The sequence below is a fragment of the Rutidosis leptorrhynchoides genome, chromosome 3, assembly GCF_046630445.1.
Source record: "Rutidosis leptorrhynchoides isolate AG116_Rl617_1_P2 chromosome 3, CSIRO_AGI_Rlap_v1, whole genome shotgun sequence".
NCBI lineage: Eukaryota > Viridiplantae > Streptophyta > Magnoliopsida > Asterales > Asteraceae > Rutidosis > Rutidosis leptorrhynchoides.
Window position 1 is genome coordinate 692637501 of NC_092335.1, and position 24596 is coordinate 692662096.

At 34.4% G+C, this 24596-nt stretch overlaps 2 protein-coding genes across 2 annotated transcripts; both read left to right on the top strand.

Moving 5' to 3' along the window:
* Positions 1-9953: 9953 nt before the first annotated feature.
* LOC139902746 (uncharacterized) lies at positions 9954-11209 on the top strand. Its single transcript, XM_071885348.1, has 7 exons — positions 9954-10019; positions 10093-10128; positions 10215-10288; positions 10425-10487; positions 10574-10699; positions 10794-10936; positions 11012-11209. Exons 1-6 carry the CDS (start codon positions 9954-9956, stop codon positions 10864-10866), a joined length of 438 nt encoding a protein of 145 aa, XP_071741449.1. The 3' UTR covers positions 10867-10936; positions 11012-11209.
* Positions 11210-14596: 3387 nt separating this feature from the next.
* Positions 14597-15118, top strand: LOC139902747 (uncharacterized). The gene has a single exon (XM_071885349.1). The coding sequence runs from the start codon at positions 14597-14599 to the stop codon at positions 15116-15118; it is 522 nt and encodes a 173-aa protein (XP_071741450.1).
* The last annotated feature ends 9478 nt before the right edge of the window (positions 15119-24596 follow it).

Genomic DNA, 24596 nt, shown 5'->3' on the forward strand with positions numbered 1-24596 from the left:
AACAAAAACAAAGATGCAAGTAGTTATTCAAATTACAATACTTTCAAAATAAACTTACTAACCTTTAATGAACAATTTCATATAACTCATTTCAACGAACACCTTGCCTACATGAAAGAAAATACTTATAGAACCATTTCAAATGTGCAACAAAGTCGCAACAATTAACGAATTGCTTATCCATATAGAGCTGAAACTAATGTAACGAAGCAAATCATTGTTATATGGCAGTCAACTATGGCAGAATGAGGGTTTACAAAATAATTATTGAAAATACACAAATCAAATACTTGGATTTTATAATGGAATGGTTCATACCTAAATTTACAATTTAAGTCAACTAAATCCTTTGTAGTTTACAGATTTCAACTGAAAAATGTGAGGTTGGTAGAAATTAAAAGACGCTTCCACGTTAATGCACAAACACTGAAAATATTAAAATCGAAAAATCAATTCCGTCATTCACAACACCGCCTTCACTTGCAACACAAACAAATATACACACTTATACAACGAACAAAGAAATCAACACTAAAATCTGCTGGTGTGGAAGCTGTAGTTTTGGCGGCGTGTGGAGCTATCCGGTGACTGGAAACGGGGGTTTTTGCCACGACAGCGCTGCTGGCCACGATTGGAGATGGTGGTGATTAATTTGTGAGGAGGACTAAGGAGTGTGACAATGGATGCTAGGTTGTGATTACAGAACCCTCATTACGTATTTTAGAACAACGTGAAAAATGGGTGAAAAAGAAGAGGGTTTGTTTAACAAATTATGATTGAACCATCAAGATTATGATAGAGAGAGCCATTAGGGCTGTTGCGTTCAAGATGATGATTGTTACATCGATTCGTTGTAGATGATGATGATGATGATGATGATGATGATGAAACTGGGAGCATGGTGTTATACGATTGATATTTTATTTACAATCCGTTTACGATTGGAGGCATCGATGAAATACTCCTCAATACCCCGTGCGTGGTTCACTTATATGGGTATTTTAGGTAGTTTAAAATAATTTTATGATTTATTAGCTAATAATGAAATGATGGATGATGAATATGAGCCATTGGATTAAGGGGTAGGTTAAAGTAATTTTTTGATCTAAGGGTTATAAAGATGTTTTAAAAAATATTTATTAGCTAATAAAAAACTTTTTTAATGTATAGTAGGATAGGATATAAACATCTTAACAATGTGATCTATTGTATTCCTTACCCATCAATCATATCGGTTGCAAAAGTGGATGTTGATTTTGTTAAATTCCCACAAGTTACTTTTACCGGGAGAATGAGAATGTTGTAAGTATAAACTTTAATTGCTCATAAATTAGTTCACTTGCATCGTATCTGACTATTGATAGCACTCCATACTTTTCATTTTAAATTTGGGTAGTTGAATAGATTTATAGGATTGACTTCTTAAGAAGGCAATGAAAAAAGGCAATAATAGTTCTTATGAGTTTGAATGAAAACTATACATGTTAAGACGAAAAGATGGAGGAACTAGTAAGGGACAAGCGGGGGCATCCGTCCCAGTGGATTCAAAATTTTTTGTGTAATAATTTTGTATTTTTAGTTTGTCCCAGTGATTTTTTTTTCCAAAAGTTTTATATTTTACCCTCAAATTCTTTATATTTTGCCCAAAAGTCTCAGTGTATTGCCCAAAAACCTCTATATTTTACCCAAAAACCCAGGGGCGGAAGTAGTAAGGGACAAGCGGGAGCATGCGCCCTAGGGATGGCGCCCGCGGATAACGGGCACGGGTTCTATATACCCGCGACCCGCCCGTCGGGTTTCTTTTTTGCACGTTGAGACCCGTTACCCGCCCAAGGGTAAAACCTTTTCGCCCATGCCCGTGACCCACGAATACCCGTGACCCGCGGGTAACCCTCGGGTAATATTAATATACAACTTTTTATTAGAAAATTCAAATAATTTTATTAATTATAAAATCATATGTACAAGCTATATGTATAATGACGTAAAAATTAACTTTTTTACTTGTATATAATATTATATATTTAATCATTATTCAAATACTAGTAATATAACTTTTAAATTTAATCAAAATTGTAGGTATTAATTAGTGGATATTAAGAAAAGTCTCATGTATTCACGGGTCGGGTTTTACCCGCAACGGGTAGTATATACCCGCGACCCGCCCGTGACCCATCGGCGGGTATAAATTTTTACCCGTACCCGTGCCCGCAGGTAAGATTTAATGATTTTACCCGCCCATCGCGGATCGGGTACCCGCGGGTCACGGGTTTTTTCTCGCCCATTGCCATCCCTATGCGCCCATAGTGGATTGGAATTTTTAGTGCAAATTTTGGATTTTTTTTTTATTTTGCCCCAGTAGATTTTTTTTTTTTTTTGTCTAAAAGTCTTCATATTTTGCCCTCAAATTCTCCATATTTTGTCCAAAAGTCTCAGGATTTTGTCCAAAAACCTCCATATTTTACCCAAAACCTTCAAAATTTATCCACAAACATCCATATTTTGCCAAAAAAATTGCTACGCTTTTAATTTTTTTTTGCCCCCGGTAAAAAAAATTCTATTTCCGCCACTGAAAAAACCTCCATATTTTACTCAAAACCTTCCATATTTTGCCCAAAAAAATTGTTACGCTTTTAATTTTTTTTTTTTTTCAACCCCTGTAGAAAAAATTTCTGTATGAAACAATAAAAAACACACAATTTTTGGTTAGATTGCACAATTTTACACAAACACATAACCATTGCTTATCGTTAGGAGTCACTATCATTATCAGCGAGTGACAAGTGACAACCAGTAGGTCAAGTTCCTTTGAACTAGGTCGAGTTCCATCTGCCAGTGACAACCAGTAGGTCAAGTTCTTTTGAACCCACATTCATTTGATCCAACTTCTTTTTTAGTTCTCATTTTCAAAAGTGACTTCCGGGATCCCATTACTATAGGCATTTTCTCTTCCGTAACAACTGATAACTCTTTGTGCTCGGATTATGTTTAAAATCAAGACACATAGTATTCAATATTATGCCATTAGTCACTCGTTAGTCTGCCTTAGAAATAAACGCAAAAAAAATCATAGAAATCACGGTCTCGATTTATGGTATAGCTTATATGTCTCAATGGCAACTGACACCTTTGAGGAAAAAGCATTCAATCCATGGTTTTTGATCGATGTTATAGCTAATATGAGCAACTTTCCTCATACCGTGACAATTTTTTCTTGGTCTATAACATAACAGCTTCACAAGGGGAAAAAAAACGCCTTTCCATATGCAACTAATCAAGACTATGATACTCACTCGTAAATTCAGAGGGCTTATCTCAAAACGCCATTTAGCCTCACTGCAACTCATAGTCTCCTATACGTGCTTGTTGGTCATGAGTTCATCGTGTACCCAAAGTAGGGTGTCTTCAAGGTTGTTTATTAATATCAGCTTGCTACTTGACGCCTTCAAATATGATATCCTGAACTTACAACTAAACCAGCGTACTTTATACTACATTTTTCTAATAAACAAACCTAATTTATGATCACAATTCACACACACACACACACATTACTAAATGCAACAACATGCAGAATCACATACACGTACATCATCCAATATCCGTAGAACTAAGCACAATTGAATTGAAAAAGAGATAAAAGAAAGTCTTGCATTACAATCAATTCCACGGAAACAACTTCTTGGGGGCAAGGATCATCACGAATAGCAGCATGGACCTTTTTGTAAAGCTCTTCAAGGCTATCTGGTTCAACCTCAGTCTTGATGCAGTTAGAAGACTGTGACTGGTACTTCTCTGGTTCATCTTCGATCAACATCTGTATCATTCAAGAAAAAATAATAACGATGACTATTACAGTATAAAAAGGGAAATCGTTTTCCAAAAGAAAACGAATTCAACAAGAGATACAAGAGACAAAACACCAATGAGGCTCGTACCTAGAAAGCGGCTAATAAATGAGACTATCTATACCGAGCCTCACCTAACCTAATTCAAACCAAACCCAATTACAAACATAAGTGACACACTACGAAACCAAAAGAAAACTACAAAACATGAAACCGATAGAAGTGACACACTATCTATGACCCATTCAATCCTTTCAATCTATTTTGTCTGTTCACATTCTTTTTTTTCTATAATTAGCCCCTCTGAGATAAACTAGTGAAAGGCACTCGTGTTGCGTCGGGATGACTCGCGTCATCAATAGTTGTACATATACCTGCAGTTGAGTTCCGCCAGGGTGTAGTTAATAAATAAAAGCGTCTTACCAAAAGTATACAATTGATTAATTACAGGTGGTACTTATATAACAATATTGTTGATCAAAAGCGTAGAGTCGTAGACTAAACCTGTTCAGGGTAAATATGTTGCTGCAGTTACTTTCCTCCACATCATTATTTCTTTTTCTTGGAGGATCTGGTTTCTTCATCTGACATCGAAATCGTTAGTGTTTCACGAATAGAAAGCTAACCCTTTTTTTACCTGGTGATGGGTATAAGACTCTCTGTTGTTCATTGTCCGAGAGTGTTTTTTCGTTGTTAATCGTTCAGCTTTGTTCAGATGGTGTTGTTAAATCGGTTGGACCTGCAGTTTATGACTGTAGATTGCCAAAGGGGTTGGACCTACTCCCAAAAAAACATAAAACAAAACATAGAAACAGAGGCAGCCATTTGCCAACAGAGGCAGGTGATCGCTTACATACGATACCTACCCAATATATATAAAAATAAATCATACACAAAGACAAAACAACTCAATCATATTGTATTTGAACATGCTAAATTAGCTCCACATATGAACTTATCAATATAAGTTTACAGAAACAATCAATATATCGGATTTGATTAGAGATATCAAGGTATTATTATTATACCGTTAAGAAGGTCGTAAGCGTTTCTATACACTTTAAGCGACTGTTGACCCATTTGACTAACCCAAAACAACCTATTTCAATCCATGATTCATACAACATAATGGTAACGAATCATTACCGTGGTGTACAACATAGCGAGTTTGGCGAGAACTCGGCGATAACTCGGATTCAGAAGTTTGGCGAGTTCTCGTTTATGAATCGGCAAAAAAATCGGTCAACGACCGATTTCTCGGACTTCTCGGTCAACTTCTCGGTTCAATATCCGATTTTATTGAATTTCTCGGTCAAATCTCAGTCAAAGCCTAATATTTATACATACATACATACATACATACATACATACATACATACATACATACATATACATACATACATACATATATATATATATGTATATATATATATATATATATATATATATATATATATTAAAATTCAACGAAAGTCAACAGCCGAGCTCCCGAATTCTCCCCGAGTTCTCCGAGAACTCCTAAAAATTGTCCCCGAGAACTCCACGAGTTCCGAGTTCTTCAACCTTGCATACACAACCCGTCAATGTAAATATATTTAAAAATAAAAAATAAAAACAGTTGTGTACCTTTGTGCTCAAGTTGAACAGAGTGAAGTTGTTACGCGTTGCTGCGGTGAAGTGGTGGTTGCGCGTTGCTGCGGTGAATTACGTTCACTGTCTATATACCTTAAACACGATTCGTTTATAAGGGGGATTATAAAAGGGTTACCAAAAGTTTATTCCTTCATTTGAATGATGATGGCTGCAGCTTGTTCTGGTAAGAGACGACCCATTTCTTGTCTATTGCAAGACCAGCTCCGAAAACTCTTTTTCAAAAACCTTATCATACATTAAACATCATCAGTGTATGGCGTTTGCTGCTATGTCCACAACTCCACATATAGAACTACACATAGATCATAAGACATAAGCTGCATAAACTTCAACATATATAAATCCAAAGAGTATAATAGTGACAACTAACATTTATAAATAACTTTATTAAATATTTGATGACTGTTGAAATCAGTCTGTAATATGAGAGCGTCACATGGTTGGGCAATGATGGTAGTTCATGGTTCTTTAAATTCATATAGGATAGTTGCACATTAAACAATCGTCTACCATTAAGCAGTCACCATAAGAAGCAGTATGCAAAACACAAATGGTATTTGCCTAATTGAAACATTTAAAATAGGAAACATTTTATGAAGGCTTACAATATAAGGCGTGTAGACGAAACTTCAACATTCAACCCGGTTGAGTCATGTAAGTATGTGGCAGCTGTACAAGTCCCACGATAGTAGTCTAAGGTGTGCTACACATTCGGTTACAACACATTAACATGTTCAAGTACAGATTCACAACACATTTATCAATTAGACAACCAAAAACCTCTAAAAAACTCTACAACAGTTAACCCTTCTATGTGCAAATGAAATAACAACTTACATAATCACATTTTCCAACTTCTTACACTAATTTAGCAAATTAATGATTCCATAGCCAATTTCTGATTCTCTTTCACAAACTTATTTACAGCTAGTGCATTCAAGCTTGATTCAGCATACATATATTTCAGAGAAAGAAACAAAACGTAATAAGTACCATCATGAATAAAAACCAACAAAGAGAAGTTATTTATAGTCTCTTTTTATGTCAAGTCGCTAAATTAATCTAAACTTCAAAAAACACTGCTCTGTTCCAACAAATATTTTAAGCTAAGCAAAAAATAAAAAATCGTATTTAGCTTGAACATGTTATGGTGGTAGGGTAGCATAAGTTACAAATTTTGTTACACTTATCAACAGACAACATAAAGAAATCCCATTAAAACTCGAAATCGTATATTAGGTCGAATGCAATAATACACTGTTCCGGTGACAGCACAGTAACAGTAATATAGAAAATAAACCTAACAAATCTGAAAACGGCTAAATCAAAACAAACGAACAATTTGAAACCCAAACCTTGGTATCGCCAGTAACGATTCAAATCGTTCCAATTCGTGCAAAGAAGAAACGAAACCCTAAAATTTCGTAGGCACGTGGGTTGTAAGAGCAATTTGGATGTGGAGATATGGAGATGGAGGGATAATCATCCTTTATCTTTTAGGTAAAAGGGGGAATATAACCCAAATAAACCGTCCTATAAAGTATACCCCTTTGATATGATTGGGTATACTTGGTGTAATGTAGACTTTGTCGAGTAGCTAGTGGTAAAAAATAGACTAAATGAGTGTGTATCAGAGCAACAATTTATCAAAACGCATAAACAGTCAATCAATCAGTGTAGTAACATTCGGCTTTTTGCCCAATTGTTTGTTGGTTTGAGTTGATACAAAAAGTGGATCTCAAACTGTATACATATATCTATTATCTGTATCTCAAATATGACAATAACACACAATATACATAACTGTTTATATACTAGGACGGACAAGGTCACAAAGTTAACATCAATTTCCTAGATTCAAAGTACCCAAGGGTCTGAATTGCTATCACCAAGCAAGATCTTTTCCTACCAGTCTGAGATTCACTAGACTCCAAGTTCTTAGCTTTTATACTAAGTTTCTTTTATATGGCCATAATAATGAAATCGATGATTTGTTCAGGGTAGGTGGACCAGGAGGGATAGATAAGAAACGCCAATTGAATTGATCCAGAGTAGAAATTACCTTAATTAAAATTACATGTATAATCAAGTTTATTCGCACTCTAGAAACGGAATCCAACTGTTGTAAAAAATAGTAACCAAACCAAACCTTAAACGTAAATAGAACAAAGTATAATATAATAAACCTTATCAAGAACATCCATCTTAGTTAGTGTGCTTCTTGAATCCATATTTTTGAATCGAGATTGTATTCATTGATAACATGAATCGATCTCCATTTAAAACTTAGAATCGTGCTTCTTGAATACCTAAATTATATCCTTTAATTGATCTCCGTCCCTGTATGTGTTGATATAATGAAAAGGGGGGGTTGGTAGCCCGTGTTTTTACCCTAATTAGAGGATAAAAAAATAATAATCAATGGTACTTATTGTATACTGTATTAGATTAAAAAGGGTAATTTTGATAGTTAGGGTGCGTTTGATAAAACTGAATGATTTAGTGCTGAATGATTCAGAATCTGAATGGTCCAAAGCCTCTGAATAAGGTTTGCTCTGAATGAAAATAAGCTGTTTGATAATCATTTAGAATGAGCGATGTAAACTGACTAACTACCCTATTAATGTGTGACATGAATAAAAAATTTAATATACTTGTTAGTTTGGTGATCAGGATATGATTTGAGGAGAATATTATAGATAATTTAGGCTCTTAATGGTTAAGAGATTGTTTCATCTCTGAATGGTTCAGAGCTGAATTCTGAACCATTCAGCATTATATGTCATTCAGAGGTTAGAAACAAACGCACTGAATGCTGAATAGTTCAACATTCAGTGCTGAACCATTCCATTAAGAGGCAAACAAACGCACTCTTAGATTTAGAGGGTACAGGGTAGTGTAATTTGTTCCAATAAACTACACTATATTACTTTTAAATTTTATTAATTATTCTATTTAGATTTGTTTAATGTATAAAGTCAAGTGAAGGGAAGTGAAAGAGAAGCACAACTACTATATTATTATTAAGGTATAGCCTTTTTTGGCTCGAATTTCCCTTTTTTTGCTCGAATTTCAGTTATTTTTGAGCTCTCAGGGTTCTCACACAATTTTTTTTTTCATTTGATCCCTCTACTATATATATATACGATATTTACATAAACAATACACATACAATTACATAGAAATACACTGATGACTTAAACTATAAACATGAGAATGACCCAAGCTACAAATTCAACCCGGATCCCGATTATTAACATGAAGAAAGCTTAAGGAGCTTGGGTGAAGAAGTCATTGATGCCAATCAAGCAATTTGTGTCTTGAACGATTAGTAATCCATTCAAAAGTTTTTACTTGAATCTCACATATAACTTTTGAAGATGCCCAACTATCATTATAGAAAACTTTTTGATTTCTATTTTTCCATAAAAGATATCCCGACACCCACTCGACCGCTTGCCATACTTTCTTGAGAGCCCCGATATCCCAATGTTGCGATTACCAGTGAACAAGTTATCGATACTTGAACACGTTGGAAAGGCTATACCCTACCATTTGTATACACCCAAGTACCCAACCACACTTCGTTTGCAAATTTACACGAAATTAAGGCATGATCGACTGACTTCACAACATCCTTACACATAGGACAAAGTAACGAGTCACGATCGATCCCCCTTTATCTAACTCAACCCTGTCCGGAATTCTGTTTCTCAAGACTCTCCATATGAATATACCAATTTTCTGCGGAAGTAAATTATTTATAAGTGTCTCGACACAAAAATGAGTACCTGAAAGACATTGCTCGTCAATTTTTCTAGCAATTATTTTGGAGCAGTAGTCTTCTTTACTAGTAAGTTTGCAGCACCACGAACTAAGACTTTCACTGATTTTTGCGTTGCCTTCGATTCTTGAAATTAGAAGTGATAATTCGCCTAGCAATCTGCCCGATAAAGGTCTTGACCAGTGCGATGAACTCAACCCTGTCTTTGATTGAAGGGGCTGCCTCGTTGTCGAGTCTGAATAACCTTGGAAACGCCTCCTTTAGCCGTGAATCCCCAACCCATAGATCCTCCCAAAAAAGTATATCTCGACCGTCGTCAATCTTTCTCTCAAAAAGTGATTCTATATTTATGTCAATCTTGAGCAGCTCATTACCAATCTTCACTATATTGCTCCAAGCTGAAGAATGCTTAAGAGAAGAATTATTAGAACCAACAATCCCCAACCCCCCATCCCTCCCGTAAATGCTTCTAATAACATTGGACCAAAGAGAATTATTTTCGACTCTAAAACGCCACCACCATTTAATTAAGAGTGCCAAGTTTTTAGATTTTAACGACCCAATAATTAAATTATTAATTATTGGTATTGATATTATTATTATTTTATATTATATTTTATTTTTATATATATGGCAAAAATTTAACAAAACTTCTATAAACAGTAGTGATGACGGAGCAAGATCGAGAAATGTTGATAGAGCAAAACAGAAGTCTCAACTTTTGGGATCGAAGGGTAATGTCTTTAATTTTTTGACAGAAAACATTTTCATTTGTTTTCCTATCTTAACAATAAATTTTGTAAACAGATTCATCTACATCTTCAGCAGCTAGGCGCTCCAGAGGTTGAAATTTTAGATCATTTGTTTGACAGTAAAAACTTTCAATTCGTTTTTCTTCGTATATTAACAATAAATTTGTAAATATATAGCTCAATCAATTTCTTCAGCAGGAAGACCCTCTCTTAGATCGTTTCTTTCAAGGGTCTGATAACAATCAACATAGGTAAGTTTTTTTTTTTTTTTTTTTTTTTTTTTTTTTTTAAGAAAAACTAAACTAATTTTTCATGTTATATATTTTTTAATGTGATATATGTTCATGTTGACATAATATTAAAAATTTTTTGTAATTCTTTGTAAAGGTTAGTGAGTGCCATGTTGTGGCTGTTGGAGTCTTCTCCATACTATCTTGGAGATGATTTAAGGTTCTCTATTGTAAAAAAAAATAAAAAATAAATAAAAATACATGGGCTATTTAAAGTTGATTTTGGATTTACCAATTTAATAACAGGGTCAACCACTTAATCACACAACCTTATTTGCAAATTAGAGAGTGTACGTTTGAAGAATTCAAAGATGATATCAACAATAACATCGGATACAAGATGCCAACGAGGAATTGGGGAAGGTCGGCCAGGTTATAAAAAAGTTACCTTTTCTACCCTACTGCAATAATATTTTTGTTCTTTTTAATACAAAAAATATACATATACATTATTGAATTTTTGTAGGAATGGAAGAAGGAAATGGCGTATGATAAGTCGTCGGAACATCACTTCTTTGGGGATTTGCTTGATAGTTTAAACATAATTTCAAAAAACACTGAAATTAAAATATACAAATATGATCCCCAAAATGATCCGGATAACACTGAGTACGTAAAGTATTACTTTTCTTTCTTAAGTACATTTATATTCTACTATTGTACTAATTATGTGTATTTTTGTAGTTATTATGGTGCATACTACTATTTTGTAGCCGGGACGACTTTAGTTTTCTTTGCGATGGTGGAAGAGAAAAGAGCTTGAAGAATGGACATGAAAACTAATGAATCCAAGAGGACGGTGACAGTATGTGGAATCGTTTATTTTTCAAATAATGTTGGAAAGCTTAAACTGATACTCCGTATGTGACTGTGTTAAGATTGCTTTGGAACATTTATTTTGATTGTTCATGGTTTTTTTAGAGCATGAGAAAATGGGTTTTAACAAAAACTTAAACATACTTATGTTGGTTCTAGGTTTGGTTATATTAATGATACGCACTCGTATCCGAATTAAGCCCTAATTACAAGTAATCAAGTACTTCGACGGTTCGCGCCCAACGGTAAGCCCGATGAATAAGGCACAAACACTTGTGTTCGGCAAGACCAGTAATAACTGGCAAGCAGTGCCGTGAAGGTCCATCCATCCATCTATGTATATTTGCCCTAATTACACGATATAACTCTATCATCTAATCCTTTACGTAAAATTTGATAGAGTTCACAATCACTTGCTAGCCACCCCCGGTGACATCCGTTGGGTTTGCACGCATTATCGGAGTGCTACCAAGCAATCCCCCACAAATACACCCCAAAGCACTCGTCATTAAGCTAATAACTAGTTTATGCACGATCACATATAAAGCTGTATACGAGTAAGAAAGATCACTGTTGGTATGTCTTTGAAAAATTGTCTCGGAGGATAACTGGTTTTGCTTCTTTGCATTTATGAGTTGTACGTACTACATGCATTAATTGTTGTATATCAAGAAAGATCACAACTTGGAGATGACACTTGGTTTGGTGTCATTGCATTTAAGGATTGGACTACATACATTTTTAATCGTATATCTAGAAAGATTGCTGCTTGAACTTATTTTAAAAGCTTAAACTGATAATTTTAGCCGAACATTGTAAAGGTCGATAGTTGGGCGCGACCTTGTTGGGGCTAATCAGCCAAGTCGGAAACTAGTGGGGACAAGTCGGGTATTGACCAACTTTGATTATATTTGACCAATCTTGACCTAATGAAGACGACTTTGATCGTCTACGTTGGACTAGTTGGTTATTAATGCCCAAGACACAACTTATGTTTACACTACTAATAACATATGAACCTATAGGGTCACACACAAAGAGCAATTATATACCAAGTATATATTTAAATGTGATTTAAATATAATCAACCATAATTTATATGACAACATTATTATTTGGATGAAATAATTATGTGTAGTGAAGTATCAATATATATGCACATAGTCTAGTAATGTTGCATGTAACATTTAAGATTGTGTTATATTTGTTTGACAAATATATATATGACAAATGTATGGATTAAATTAATGATGTGGATCATATCATGAACACCTTTACACACCATCTTTGCATAATGGAGATGGTGGAAGAATAATTATAATCTAATGCCATCATCTTGTCTACCTTTATTTTTGTTAGCTTTTACTTTATGTATTTTAAGTGTAAGTGCACTTATTAAAATAAGTAAAACTAACATACATTTGGAATATATACATATACTTGCACTTTAAAAAGAATTGGTACGTACATTCACAATGAAATAAAAAGGGTTTCCATGTGCTTTCATTTCTTACATGAAAATAACTTCTAAGCAAGTCTTTTAGTAAGTAAAAGATTTAGGAGTTAAAGTTAAGTCTTAAAAGGTTGAGAAGGACTAGCATCCATTTGGTATTGGAACTTTGCTCAAGTGTGGATTACCGATAGAGGGAGGCTACTTTGGTTCCTACATCCTTAGCATCCATAACTTCTAAAGTTCAAAGTCTTCAAAGGTTGTAGTCTTTAAACTCACTATTTATTATTTAGTTTTCTTAACAACATGCAATTGGATCCTTGGTGGGGAGTTTTTGAAAGGTTTAAAAATTGTTGTACGCGCTTCCGCTGCTAAATAGTTTTATGAAAAATCATACAAACCTCTTCAGTGGTACAAGAGCCGCTTTTGCATGTGTTAAGAAACTTATGTTATATACAATAAGAACTTGTTCTTATTATTAGAAATGAACAACTTTTTTTTCTAAAAAGAAAAAGTTGTAGATTTCTAAAATGCAACTTAGTTATTTTATTTGCTACAACCATTCTTTTTACATGCATGTATGGTTATAGAAGTTGCTATATATATACTAGTTGATATATTAAGTTGCATGGTGCATAGAAAGCCTTTAGACCATTTTGTGATGTTTGGTTGTGTTGAAATTCGATTGGGTTGTAAATTATTCTTTCATTTATAATGGTTTGTAATAATTTTATTTTTCATGTTTTGTTTAATTTTGAGATGTAAAAGTCTTAGTGTAGACTTGTATATTTTATCTATAAAAATGTAACAAGACATGAAGAAAATTCAAGATGGAGTTCTAAGCAATTTTGGAGCCATTTGCAACACCAAATGCTGACTAGGCAAGTGGGAGCTTCAAGACATCACAATGGAGCATGGATATTTGTTATGTCCTTAGATTGACCCGGTCCCTTCGTTTGGCTCACGAAAACCGATAAGGAAAAGGCTTGGCTATGCACCTATTAATTGTTGTGTTTATGTTTGTATGTTGCATGTTTGAATATAGGATATTTGCATGCTAGAAAATAATTTTTTTAACAAATCAAACGCAAATAAGAGTTTGGTAAATTTATATATAATTTTGAAAATGGTTTTTCGTAAAAGTATAAAATGAGTTTTAATAAAAAATAGTTTTTACATAAAGCTCAAAGTTAACATTAAAATTATGAATTTTAATAATTTATGAATTTAATAAATTTAAACCAAACTCTTGTATAAAGTTTTAAATAAAATGAGTTTTATTAGAAACTAAAATTGGTCTTAAGTTAGCGCGCTCGATATATACATATTAATATAGGATATTAGTTTAAAATTGGACACGCCGTGAGTGACTAAAATAGAGATTCTATAAACTCAAGACCAACATATAAAATATGATTTTATCTAAAGTATACGTATAATATATTATTGAATGCATGCAACAATTATTATACGAAATGCTTTGTCATATTGAAATAATACAAAACACAAAATTCCTTTTAAAATGTAAGTTTATGCCATCCTTTTTAAGACACTCGCTTGTCATTTGTACGTCGTTGTGGAGAGAGCATCAGCCAACCACCACGATCGTCTTGAGATTACCGAGATGGTGTTTCGCGATTCCCATGACAGTCTTGGGCCAAACACCATAAGTTTTAAATAGGACAACTTAATTGGTGCTTCTTGTGGAGAGAGCATCAGCCAAACACAAGATGCCCAAGGCATAGATGGGATTAAACATACCAGTTGACAATTGTTGTTAAGGATCCCATTAAAATATAGAAATTTTATTAGACTTGCAATTGGTAATCGCTACCTACCTTGTTAATTTAAACTTAGTGGAGAGAGCATCAGCCAACCACTCAAGGTTAAATGTAACTTGAATTCTAGCCTTTAACAAATTAATTTTTTTAAGAAAGTTAGGGTAATCAATTATTAAAGGACCAAATATTAAAATAACTAAAAGAACTTTGTTAATTTTGTAGATGTCACCCAATGCAACTACACCCGTTCACCACCTTTCTCTAAGATCTGTTTTAGAGAAGAAAAAACTCAATGATACGAACTTCTTAGACTGGTATCATAATTTGAGAATTGTGCTCAAAGTCGAAAAGGAGTCGTATATACTTGATAGACCCGTTCCCGAGGAACCCCCTGCTAATGCCACTAAGAGCATCCGAGATGCTTGGACTAAGCACACGGATGACTCCACAGAGGTAGCTTGCCTCATGTTAGCCACCATGATTCCAGACTTGCAAAAGGATCTGGAACATCATGATGCCTTTGAGATGCTTAAGCAGCTAAAGGAAATGTTCCAGCAACAAGCTAGGCAACAACGCTTTGAAACTGTTAGAGCGTTACACGCATGCAAGATGAAAGAGGGGACATCTGTAAGCTCTTATGTTCTAAAAATGAAGAGCTACATAGATCAGCTTGAGAGACTTGGATCTTCCATTGGTCCTGAGTTGGCAATAGACTTGATCCTCAACTCACTACCAAAGTTGTAGTGACCCGAACTTTTCCATATTTATATATATTAAATAAAATTGTTATTTACATGATTAAGTATTTCCAACATGTTAAGCAATCAAACTTGTTAAGACTTGATTAATTGAAATAGGTTTCATATAGACAATTGACCACCCAAGTTGACCGGTGATTCACGAACGTTAAAACTTGTAAAAACTATATGATGACATATATATGATTATATATATAGTTAACATGATATTATGATAAGTATGTATCTCATTAGGTATTTTACTAATGAGTTATATTCATAAAATTGAGTTTATTGAATTAAGAAACTCGAAACGATATATATAACGATTATCGTTATAACAACGTCTTACTAAATACATATGAATCATATTAAGATATTGATACACTATGTTTAATCATGATAAATGATAAGTAAACATGTCATTAAGTGTATTAACAATGAACTACATATGTAAAAACAAGACTACTAACTTAATGATTTCGAAACGAGACATATATGTAACGATTATCATTGTAACAACATTTAACTGTATATATATCATACTAAGATATATTAATATATCATAATATCATGATAATGTAATAATTTAACAACTATTTAGATATAATAAACAATGGGTTAACAACATTTAACAAGATCGTTAACCTAAAGGTTTCAAAACAACATTTACATGTAACGACTAACGATGACTTAACGACTCAGTTAAAATGTATATACATGTAGTGTTTTAATATGTATTCATACACTTTTGAAAGACTTCAAGACACTTATCAAAATACTTCTACTTAACAAAAATGCTTACAATTACATCCCCGTTCAGTTTCATCAACAATTCTTCTCGTATGCACCCGTATTCGTACTCGTACAATACACAGCTTTTAGATGTATGTACTATTGGTATATACACTCCAATGATCAGCTCTTAGCAGCCCATTTGAGTTACCTAACACATGTGGGAACCATCATTTGGCAACTAGCATGAAATATCTCATAAAATTACAAAAATATTAGTAATCATTCATGACTTATTTACATGTAAATAAAATTACACATCCTTTATATCTAATCCATATACCAACGACTAAAAACACCTACAAACACTTTCATTCTTCAATTTTCTTCATCTAATTAATCTGTCTCAAGTTCTATCTTCAAGTTCTAAGTGTTCTTCATAAATTCTATAAGTTCTAGTTTCATAAAATCAAGAATACTTTCAAGTTTGCTAGCTTACTTCCAATATTGTAAAGTGATCATCCAACCTCAAGAAATCTTTCTTATTTACAGTAAGTTATCTTTCTAATATAAGGTAATACTCATATTCAAACTTTGATTCAATTTCTATAACTATAACAATCTTATTTCGAGTGAAAATCTTACTTGAACTTGTTTTCGTGTCATGATTCTGCTTCAAGAACTTTCAAGCCATCCAAGGATCCTTTGAAGCTAGATCTATTTTTCTCATTTCCAGTAGGTTTATCCACAAAACCTGAGGTAGTAATGATGTTCATAACATCATTCGATTCATATATATAAAACTACCTTATTCGAAGGTTTAAACTTGAACTCACTAGAACATAGTTTAGTTAATTCTAAACTTGTTCGCAAACAAAAGTTAATCCTTCTAACTTGACTTTTAAAATCAACTAAACACATGTTATATATCTATATGATATGCTAACTTAATGATTTAAAACCTGGAAACACGAAAAACACCGTAAAACAGAACATACGCCGTCGTAGTAACACCGCGGGCTGTTTTGGGTTTGATAATTAAAAACTATGATAAACTTTGATTTAAAAGTTGTTATTCTGGGAAAATGATTTTTCTTATGAACATGAAACTATATCCAAAAATCATGGTTAAACTCAAAGTGGAAGTATGTTTTTCAAAATGGTCATCAAGACGTCGTTCTTTCGACTGAAATGACTACCTCTTACAAAAACGACTTGTAACTTATATTTTTGACTATAAACCTATACTTTTTTCTGTTTAGATTCATAAAATAGAGTTCAATATGAAACCATACCAATTTGATTCACTCAAAACGGATTTAAAACGAAGAAGTTATGGGTAAAACAAGATTGGTTTTTTTTTTTTATTGTTGTAGCTACGGGAAATATTGTAACAATTCTATACAAATCATATTCTAGCTAACTTATATTGTATTATACATGTATTCTAATATATTATGTAATTTTGGGATACCATAGACATGTATGCAAATGTTTTGACATATCATATCGACCCGTGTATATATATTATTTGGAACAACCATAGACACTCTATATGCAGTAATGTTTGAGTTAGCTATACAGGGTTGAGGTTGATTCCAAAAATATATATACTTTGAGTTGTGATCTAGCCTGAGACGTGTATACACTGGGTCGTGGATTGATTCAAGATAATATATATCAATTTATTTCTGTACATCTAACTATGGACAACTAGTTGTAGGTTACTAACGAGGACAGCTGACTTAATAAACTTAAAATATCAAAATGTATTAAAAATATTGTAAATATATTTTGAACATACTTTGATATATATATGTATATATTTGTTATAGGTTCGTGAATCGACCAGTGGCCAAATCTTACTCTCGACGAAGTAAAAATCTGTGAAAGTGAGTTATAGTCCCACTTTTAAAATCTAATATTTTGGGATGAGAATATATGCAGTTTTATAAATGTTTTACGAAATAGACACAAGTAAATAAAACTACATTATATGGGTGAATGATCGAAGCCGAATATGCCCCTTTTGCTTGGTAGCCTAAGAATTAGTAAACCGATCTACTAATTGATGTGAATACTGAAGATAGATCTATTGGGCCTAACGAACCCCATCCAAAGTACCGGATGCTTTAGTACTTCGAAATCATTATTTATCATGTCCGAAGGATTTCCCGGAATGATAGGGGATATTCTTATATGCATCTTGTTAATGTCGGTTACCAGGTGTTCACCATATGAATGATTTTTATCTCTATGTATGAGATGTATATTGAAATATGAAATCTTGTGGTCAATTTTTATGATTTGATAATATATAGGTTAAACCTATAACTCACCAACATTTTTGTTGAAGTTTTAAGCATGTTTATTCTCATGTGATTATTAAGAGCTTCAGCTGTTGCATACTAAAATAAGGACAAGATTTGGAGTCCATGCTTGTATGATATTATGTAAAAACTGCATTCAAGAAACTTATTTTTGATGTAATATATTCTTATTGTAAACCATTATGTAATGGTCGTGTGTAAACGGTATATTTTAGATTATCATTATTTGATAATCTACGTAATGCTTTTTAAACCTTTATAGATAAAATAAAGGTTATGGTTGTTTTAAAAATGAATGCAGTCTTTGAAAAACGTCTCATATAGAGGTCAAAACCTCGCGACGAAATCAATTAATATGGAACGTTTATAATCAATATGAACAGGACGTTTCAGTTGGTATCCGAGCGTTGGTCTTAGAGAACCAGAAATTTGCATTAGTGTGTCTTATCGAGTTTGTTAGGATACATTAGTGAGTCTGGACTTCGACCGTGTTTTCTTTAAAAACGATTGCTTAACACTTTTGTTGGAAACTATATATTATTAACATGTAAATATTATGTGATATATTAACCTCTTAATGTGTTTGATATTGTGTGATAGATGTCTACCACTATTACAAATCCCATCGATTCACCTAATAATAATGAAGAGTCGAATATATTTTGGGAAGATTCACAAATTCCCGAAGAGGAACCGGAAGAAGTGGAACCGGAAGAGGAGGAACCGGAAGAAGAGGACCCGGAAGAGGAGGAACCGAAAGAGGAGGAACCGGAAGAAGAAAAGGTTCCGGAGGAAGAAATATTGATACCTATAGTAAATCGATTAAATAAAAGAAAATCCTCAACCAACGGACCAAAGTTAATAATGGTCAATGGTGTTTCCGCCGAGGAAGCAAAATATTGGGAAGATTACCAATTTTCTGATGAATCGGATCCCGATGAGGATTCCGATGATGTTATAGAAATTACCTCGACCCAATTTAATAAAGCGAAAGAAAATAATAAGGGAAAAGGTATAAAAATAGAGAAACCCGATTCCAACCCCGATGAACTTTATATGTATCGGCAACATCCGTATTTCCTAAAATGTAACAATGACCCGGGAACCTCTAAACCACCAGGTTTTTCTAAACCATTGTGGAAAACGACGGCTCGTATTAGAGGAACACCATATATTCTTAGAAAATTAGGAAAACGAACCAAGTCTGAAGAAGAAGAAACCAGTGATTCAGATTAGAGGGTTGTAATCATGTTGTGTATTATATGTATTGTAGTGTGCTTCTACTTTTATGTTCTATGTAAAAATTGCTTGTATTGTTTGTTAATTATCTTTTACGAATCTAATCCTTGTCTATTTTACAGTATAAAAATAAAATGGACTTTAAGGGTAGACAACCGAATATTTTAGAAGATCTACCAGAGGATATGATTGAGGAAATCTTGTCTAGAGTCGGTCAGAATTCATCAGCACAATTAATTATGGCAAAATTAACTTGTCAAATATTTGAAAGACTTTCCAGAAATGCCTTAGTTTATAAAAGGCTTTCCTTTGATAGGTGGGGTATATCACATTGGGGAGACCGTAAGTTACGCCGTGTTTTCTTTAAAGCGTTAAATGCGGGGAACCCAAATGCAATTTTACGCTACGGGTTAAGAACCTATTTTGACTCAACATATCCAAACATAGGATTTCGTGAATTAGAAAGAGATTCTAACATGCAACATAAAGAAGCATGTTATGCTTACGGGTTAGTGATGTTCACTTCTTACCAAAGTGAGAAAAAGAACATCAGATTGCAACTTTTAAATAAAACCTTCCCACAAGTGACGGATTCAGTAGTTGGGGTGAGAAACAAGGTTTTTAGATTATTACGGGGCTGTTAGACATTACGAAACCCTCGTCCTTTTGACGACATTACAACATGCTGCCTAGCCAATGGTCATAACGGTTATTTTCCCTAAGACCAAGGATGGGAAGTCGTCTTAGTAAAACCAGAATGCATGACTTGTTTCTGGACTTATGAATTACGTGTCTTTATTTCCTTTGCTGAACAACTTGCGTATTAACTAGATTTATCTTCAAAACTGTCATGTATCAAAGTGTACTATATTTCAAGTTATATGTAATATAGCGATGTTGTAAGTTTGAAGAATATTTGTATGTGATATATATTATTATAATCAGTTTTTCATATGGAATTGTAGTAGTTGAATTGTATATTAGCTACTAAGTATGAACTTAACGGGTAGGTAGTACCCGAATTTAAACTTATAAAACGCTAATATGAAGAAAAAGCTTTTATAAATGAGTTCATATTATGCTACGAAATACTATTGACTACTCTTAATATTCTGCATGATTAACTCGATTCAGTTGGCTATTTTGAAGGAAATGGCACCGACTACTCGACACACCATGAATATGAGCGAAGAGGAATTTCGTACCTTTCTTGCTGCAAACATAGCCGCAGTACAGGCTGCGCTACATACCAACAATAACTATGAATCTAGCAATGCAGCTAACGGCGTAAGAAATCGTGTAGGATGCTCCTATAAAGAATTCACTGCCTGCAAACCTTTGAAATTTGATGGAACCGAAGGACCAATTGGATTGAAATGGTGGACCGAGAAATTCGAATCGGTGTTTGTCATAAGTAAGTGTACTGAAGAGGACAAAGTTAAGTACGCTACGCATACCTTCACAGGTACTGTGTTAACATGGTGGAACACCTATCTTGAACAGATAGGACAAAATGCTGCTTACGCACTACCGTGGTCGGCATTCAAGCAATTGATGAACGAGCAGTACCGTCCTAGAAACGAAGTCAGTAAGCTCAAGGTAGAGCTTAGAGAGTTACGAACACAAGGGTTCGACATTACCACGTATGGACGACGATTCACAGAGTTGTGCCTATTGTGTCCGGGAGCATTCGAAGATGAAGAAGAGAAGATCGACGCATTTGTAAAAGGGTTACCAGTAAGGATTCAATAAGATGTGAGTTCACACGAGCCCGCTTCCATACAAAAGGCAAGTCGAATGGCTCATAAACTCATAAATCAGATTGAGGGAAGAATTAAAGAGCAGGCGGCCGAAGAAGCCAACACGAAACAACTCAAGAGGAAGTGAGAGGAAAACGGTGACAAGAGTCACCAGTACAACAACAATGACAATTACAACCACAATCGCAACAACTATCCCAACAACCGCAACAACAATCGCAACAATAACCGCTATCTTAACAATAACTACAACAAACATCCCAACAACAACAACAACAACTACAACAACCGTTTCAACAACAATAATAATCCCAACAACAACCTCAATAACAACAACGGCAACAAAAACCAAAAACATCCATGTCATAGGTGTGAAGAAAATCATCAGGGGTTTTGCACGACATTTTGCAACAGGTGTAAAAGAAATGGTAATAGTGCGATAAAGTGTGAGGTCTACGGACCAAAGTTTAACAGAACTAAAGGAACAAATAGTGTCGGAACAAGTAATGCCGGAACGAATAGTGTCGGAGCAAGTAATACCAACGCTATTTGTTATAAATGTGGAAAACCAGGCTACATTATTAGAAATTGCCCGAATCAGGGGAATACTAATGAGCAGGGCCATGGAAGAGTTTTCAATATTAATGCGGCAGAAGTACAGGAAGACTCGGAGCTTGTTATGGGTACGTTTCTTATTGACGATAAATCTGCTTATGTTTTATTTGATTCGGGTGCGGATAGAAGCTATATGAGTAGAGAATATTGTGCAAAATTAAGTTGCCCATTGACGCCTTTGGATAATAAATTTTTACTCGAATTAGCAAATGGTAAATTAATTTCAGCAGATAATATATGTCGGGACAGAGAAATTAAACTGGGTGATGAAACGTTTAAGATTGATTTAATACCAGTCGAGTTAGGGAGTTTTGATGTAATAATTAGCATGGACTGGTTGAAGAAGGTAAGAGCAGAGGTCGTTTGTTATAAAAATGCGATTCGCATTATGCGTGAAAAAGGAAAACCTTTAATGGTGTACGGAGAAAAGAACAACGCGAAGTTAAATCTTATTAGTAGTTTGAAGGTGCAAAAACTAATAAGAAAAGGTTGTTACGTCATTCTAGCACACATCGAGGAAGTTAAACCTGAAGAAAAGAACATCACTGATGTTCCCGTCGCAAAAGAATTTTCCGATGTATTTTTGAAAGAATTACCGGGATTACCCCCACATCGATCCGTTGAATTTTAAATAGACCTTGTACCAGGAGCTGCACCAATAGCTCGTGCTCCATACAGACTCGCACCAGCGAAATGAAATAATTACAAAGTCAGTTACAGGAATTTTATAACGTGGTTTCATTCGACCAAGTACATCACCATGGGGAGCTCCTGTTCTGTTTGTCAAGAAGAAAGATAGTACATTCAGGTTGTGTATCGACTACCGAGAGTTGAACAAACTTACCATCAAGAACCGTTACCCATTACCGAGAATCGACGACTTATTTGATAAACTACAAGGCTCGTCGGTTTATTCGAAGATCGATTTACGTTCTGGATATCACCAAATGCGGGTGAAAGAGGATGACATTCCGAAGACTGCTTTTAGGACACGTTACGGTCATTACGAGTTTATAGTTATGCCGTTTGGATTGACTAACATACCAGCTGTGTTCATGGACCTCATGAACCGTGTGTGGGCCATATCTTGACAAGTTTGTCATTGTTTTCATTGATGACATACTTATTTACTCGAAGAATGATCAAGAGCACGAAAAACATTTGAGAAAAGTGCTAGAGTTGCTGAGAAAAGAAAAACTGTACGCTAAGTTTTCAAAGTGTGCATTTTGGTTGGAAGAAGTTCAATTCCTCAGTCATATAGTGAACAAAGAATGTATTCAGGTGGATCCAGCAAAGATTAAAATCGTTGAAAAGTGGGAAACCCAGAAAACTCCGAAACACATACGCCAATTTTTAGGGCTAGCTGGTTATTACAGGAGATTCATCCTAGATTTTCCAAAATAGCAAAACCCTTGACTGCATTAACGCATAAATGGAGGAAATTTGAATGGAAGGATGAACAAGAAAAAGCGTTTCAATTATTGAAGAAAAACTTAACTACGGCACCTATATTATATATTGTGACGCCTCAAAGTAGCAATATACGCCATACGCCAATTTTTAGGGCTAGCTGGTTATTACAGGAGATTCATCCTAGATTTTCCAAAATAGCAAAACCCTTGACTGCATTAACGCATAAATGGAGGAAATTTGAATGGAAGGATGAACAAGAAAAAGCGTTTCAATTATTGAAGAAAAACTTAACTACGGCACCTATATTGTCATTACCTGAAGGGAATGATGATTTTGTGATATATTGTGACGCCTCAAAGTAAGGTCTCGGTTGTGTATTAATGCAAAGAACGAAAGTAATTGTTTATGCGTCTAGACAATTGAAGATTCACGACCAGAATTATACGACGCATGATTTGGAATTAGGCGCGGTTGTTTTTGCATTAAAGACTTGGAGGCACTACTTATATGGGGTCAAAAGTATTATATATATCGACCACAAAAGTCTTCAACACATATTTAATCAGAAACAACTGAACATGAGGCAGCACAGATGGATTGAATTGTTGAATGATTACGACTTTGAGATTCGTTATCACCCGGGGAAGGCAAATGTGGTAGCCGACGCCTTGAGCAGAAAGGACAGAGAACCTATTCGAGTAAAATCTATGAATATAATGATTCACACTAACCTTACTACTCAAATAAAGGAGGCGCAACAAGGAGTTTTAAAAGAGGGAAATTCAAAGGATGAAATACCCAAAGGATCGGAGAAGCATCTTAATATTAGGGAAGATGGAACCCGGTATAGGGCTGAAAGGATTTGGGTACCAAAATTTGGAGATATGAGAGAAATGGTACTTAGAGAAGCTCATAAAACCAGATACTCAATACATCCTGGAACGGGGAAGATGTACAAGGATCTCAAGAAACATTTTTGGTGGCCGGGTATGAAAGCTGATGTTGCTAAATACGTAGGAGAATGTTTGACTTGTTCTAAGGTCAAATCTGAGCATCAGAAACTATCAGGTCTACTTCAACAACCCGTAATCCCGAAATGGAAATGGGAAAACATTACCATGGATTTCATCACTAAATTGCCAAGGACTGCAAGTAGTTTTGATATTATTTGGGTAATAGTTGATCGTCTCACCAAATCAGCACACTTCCTGCCAATAAGAGAAGATGACAAGATGGAGAAGTTAGCATGACTGTATTTAAAGGAAGTCGTCTCCAGACATGGAATACCAATCTCTATTATCTCTGATAGGGATGGCAGATTTATTTCAAGATTCTGGCAGACATTACAGCAAGCCATTAGGAACTCGTCTAGACATGAGTACTGCCTATCATC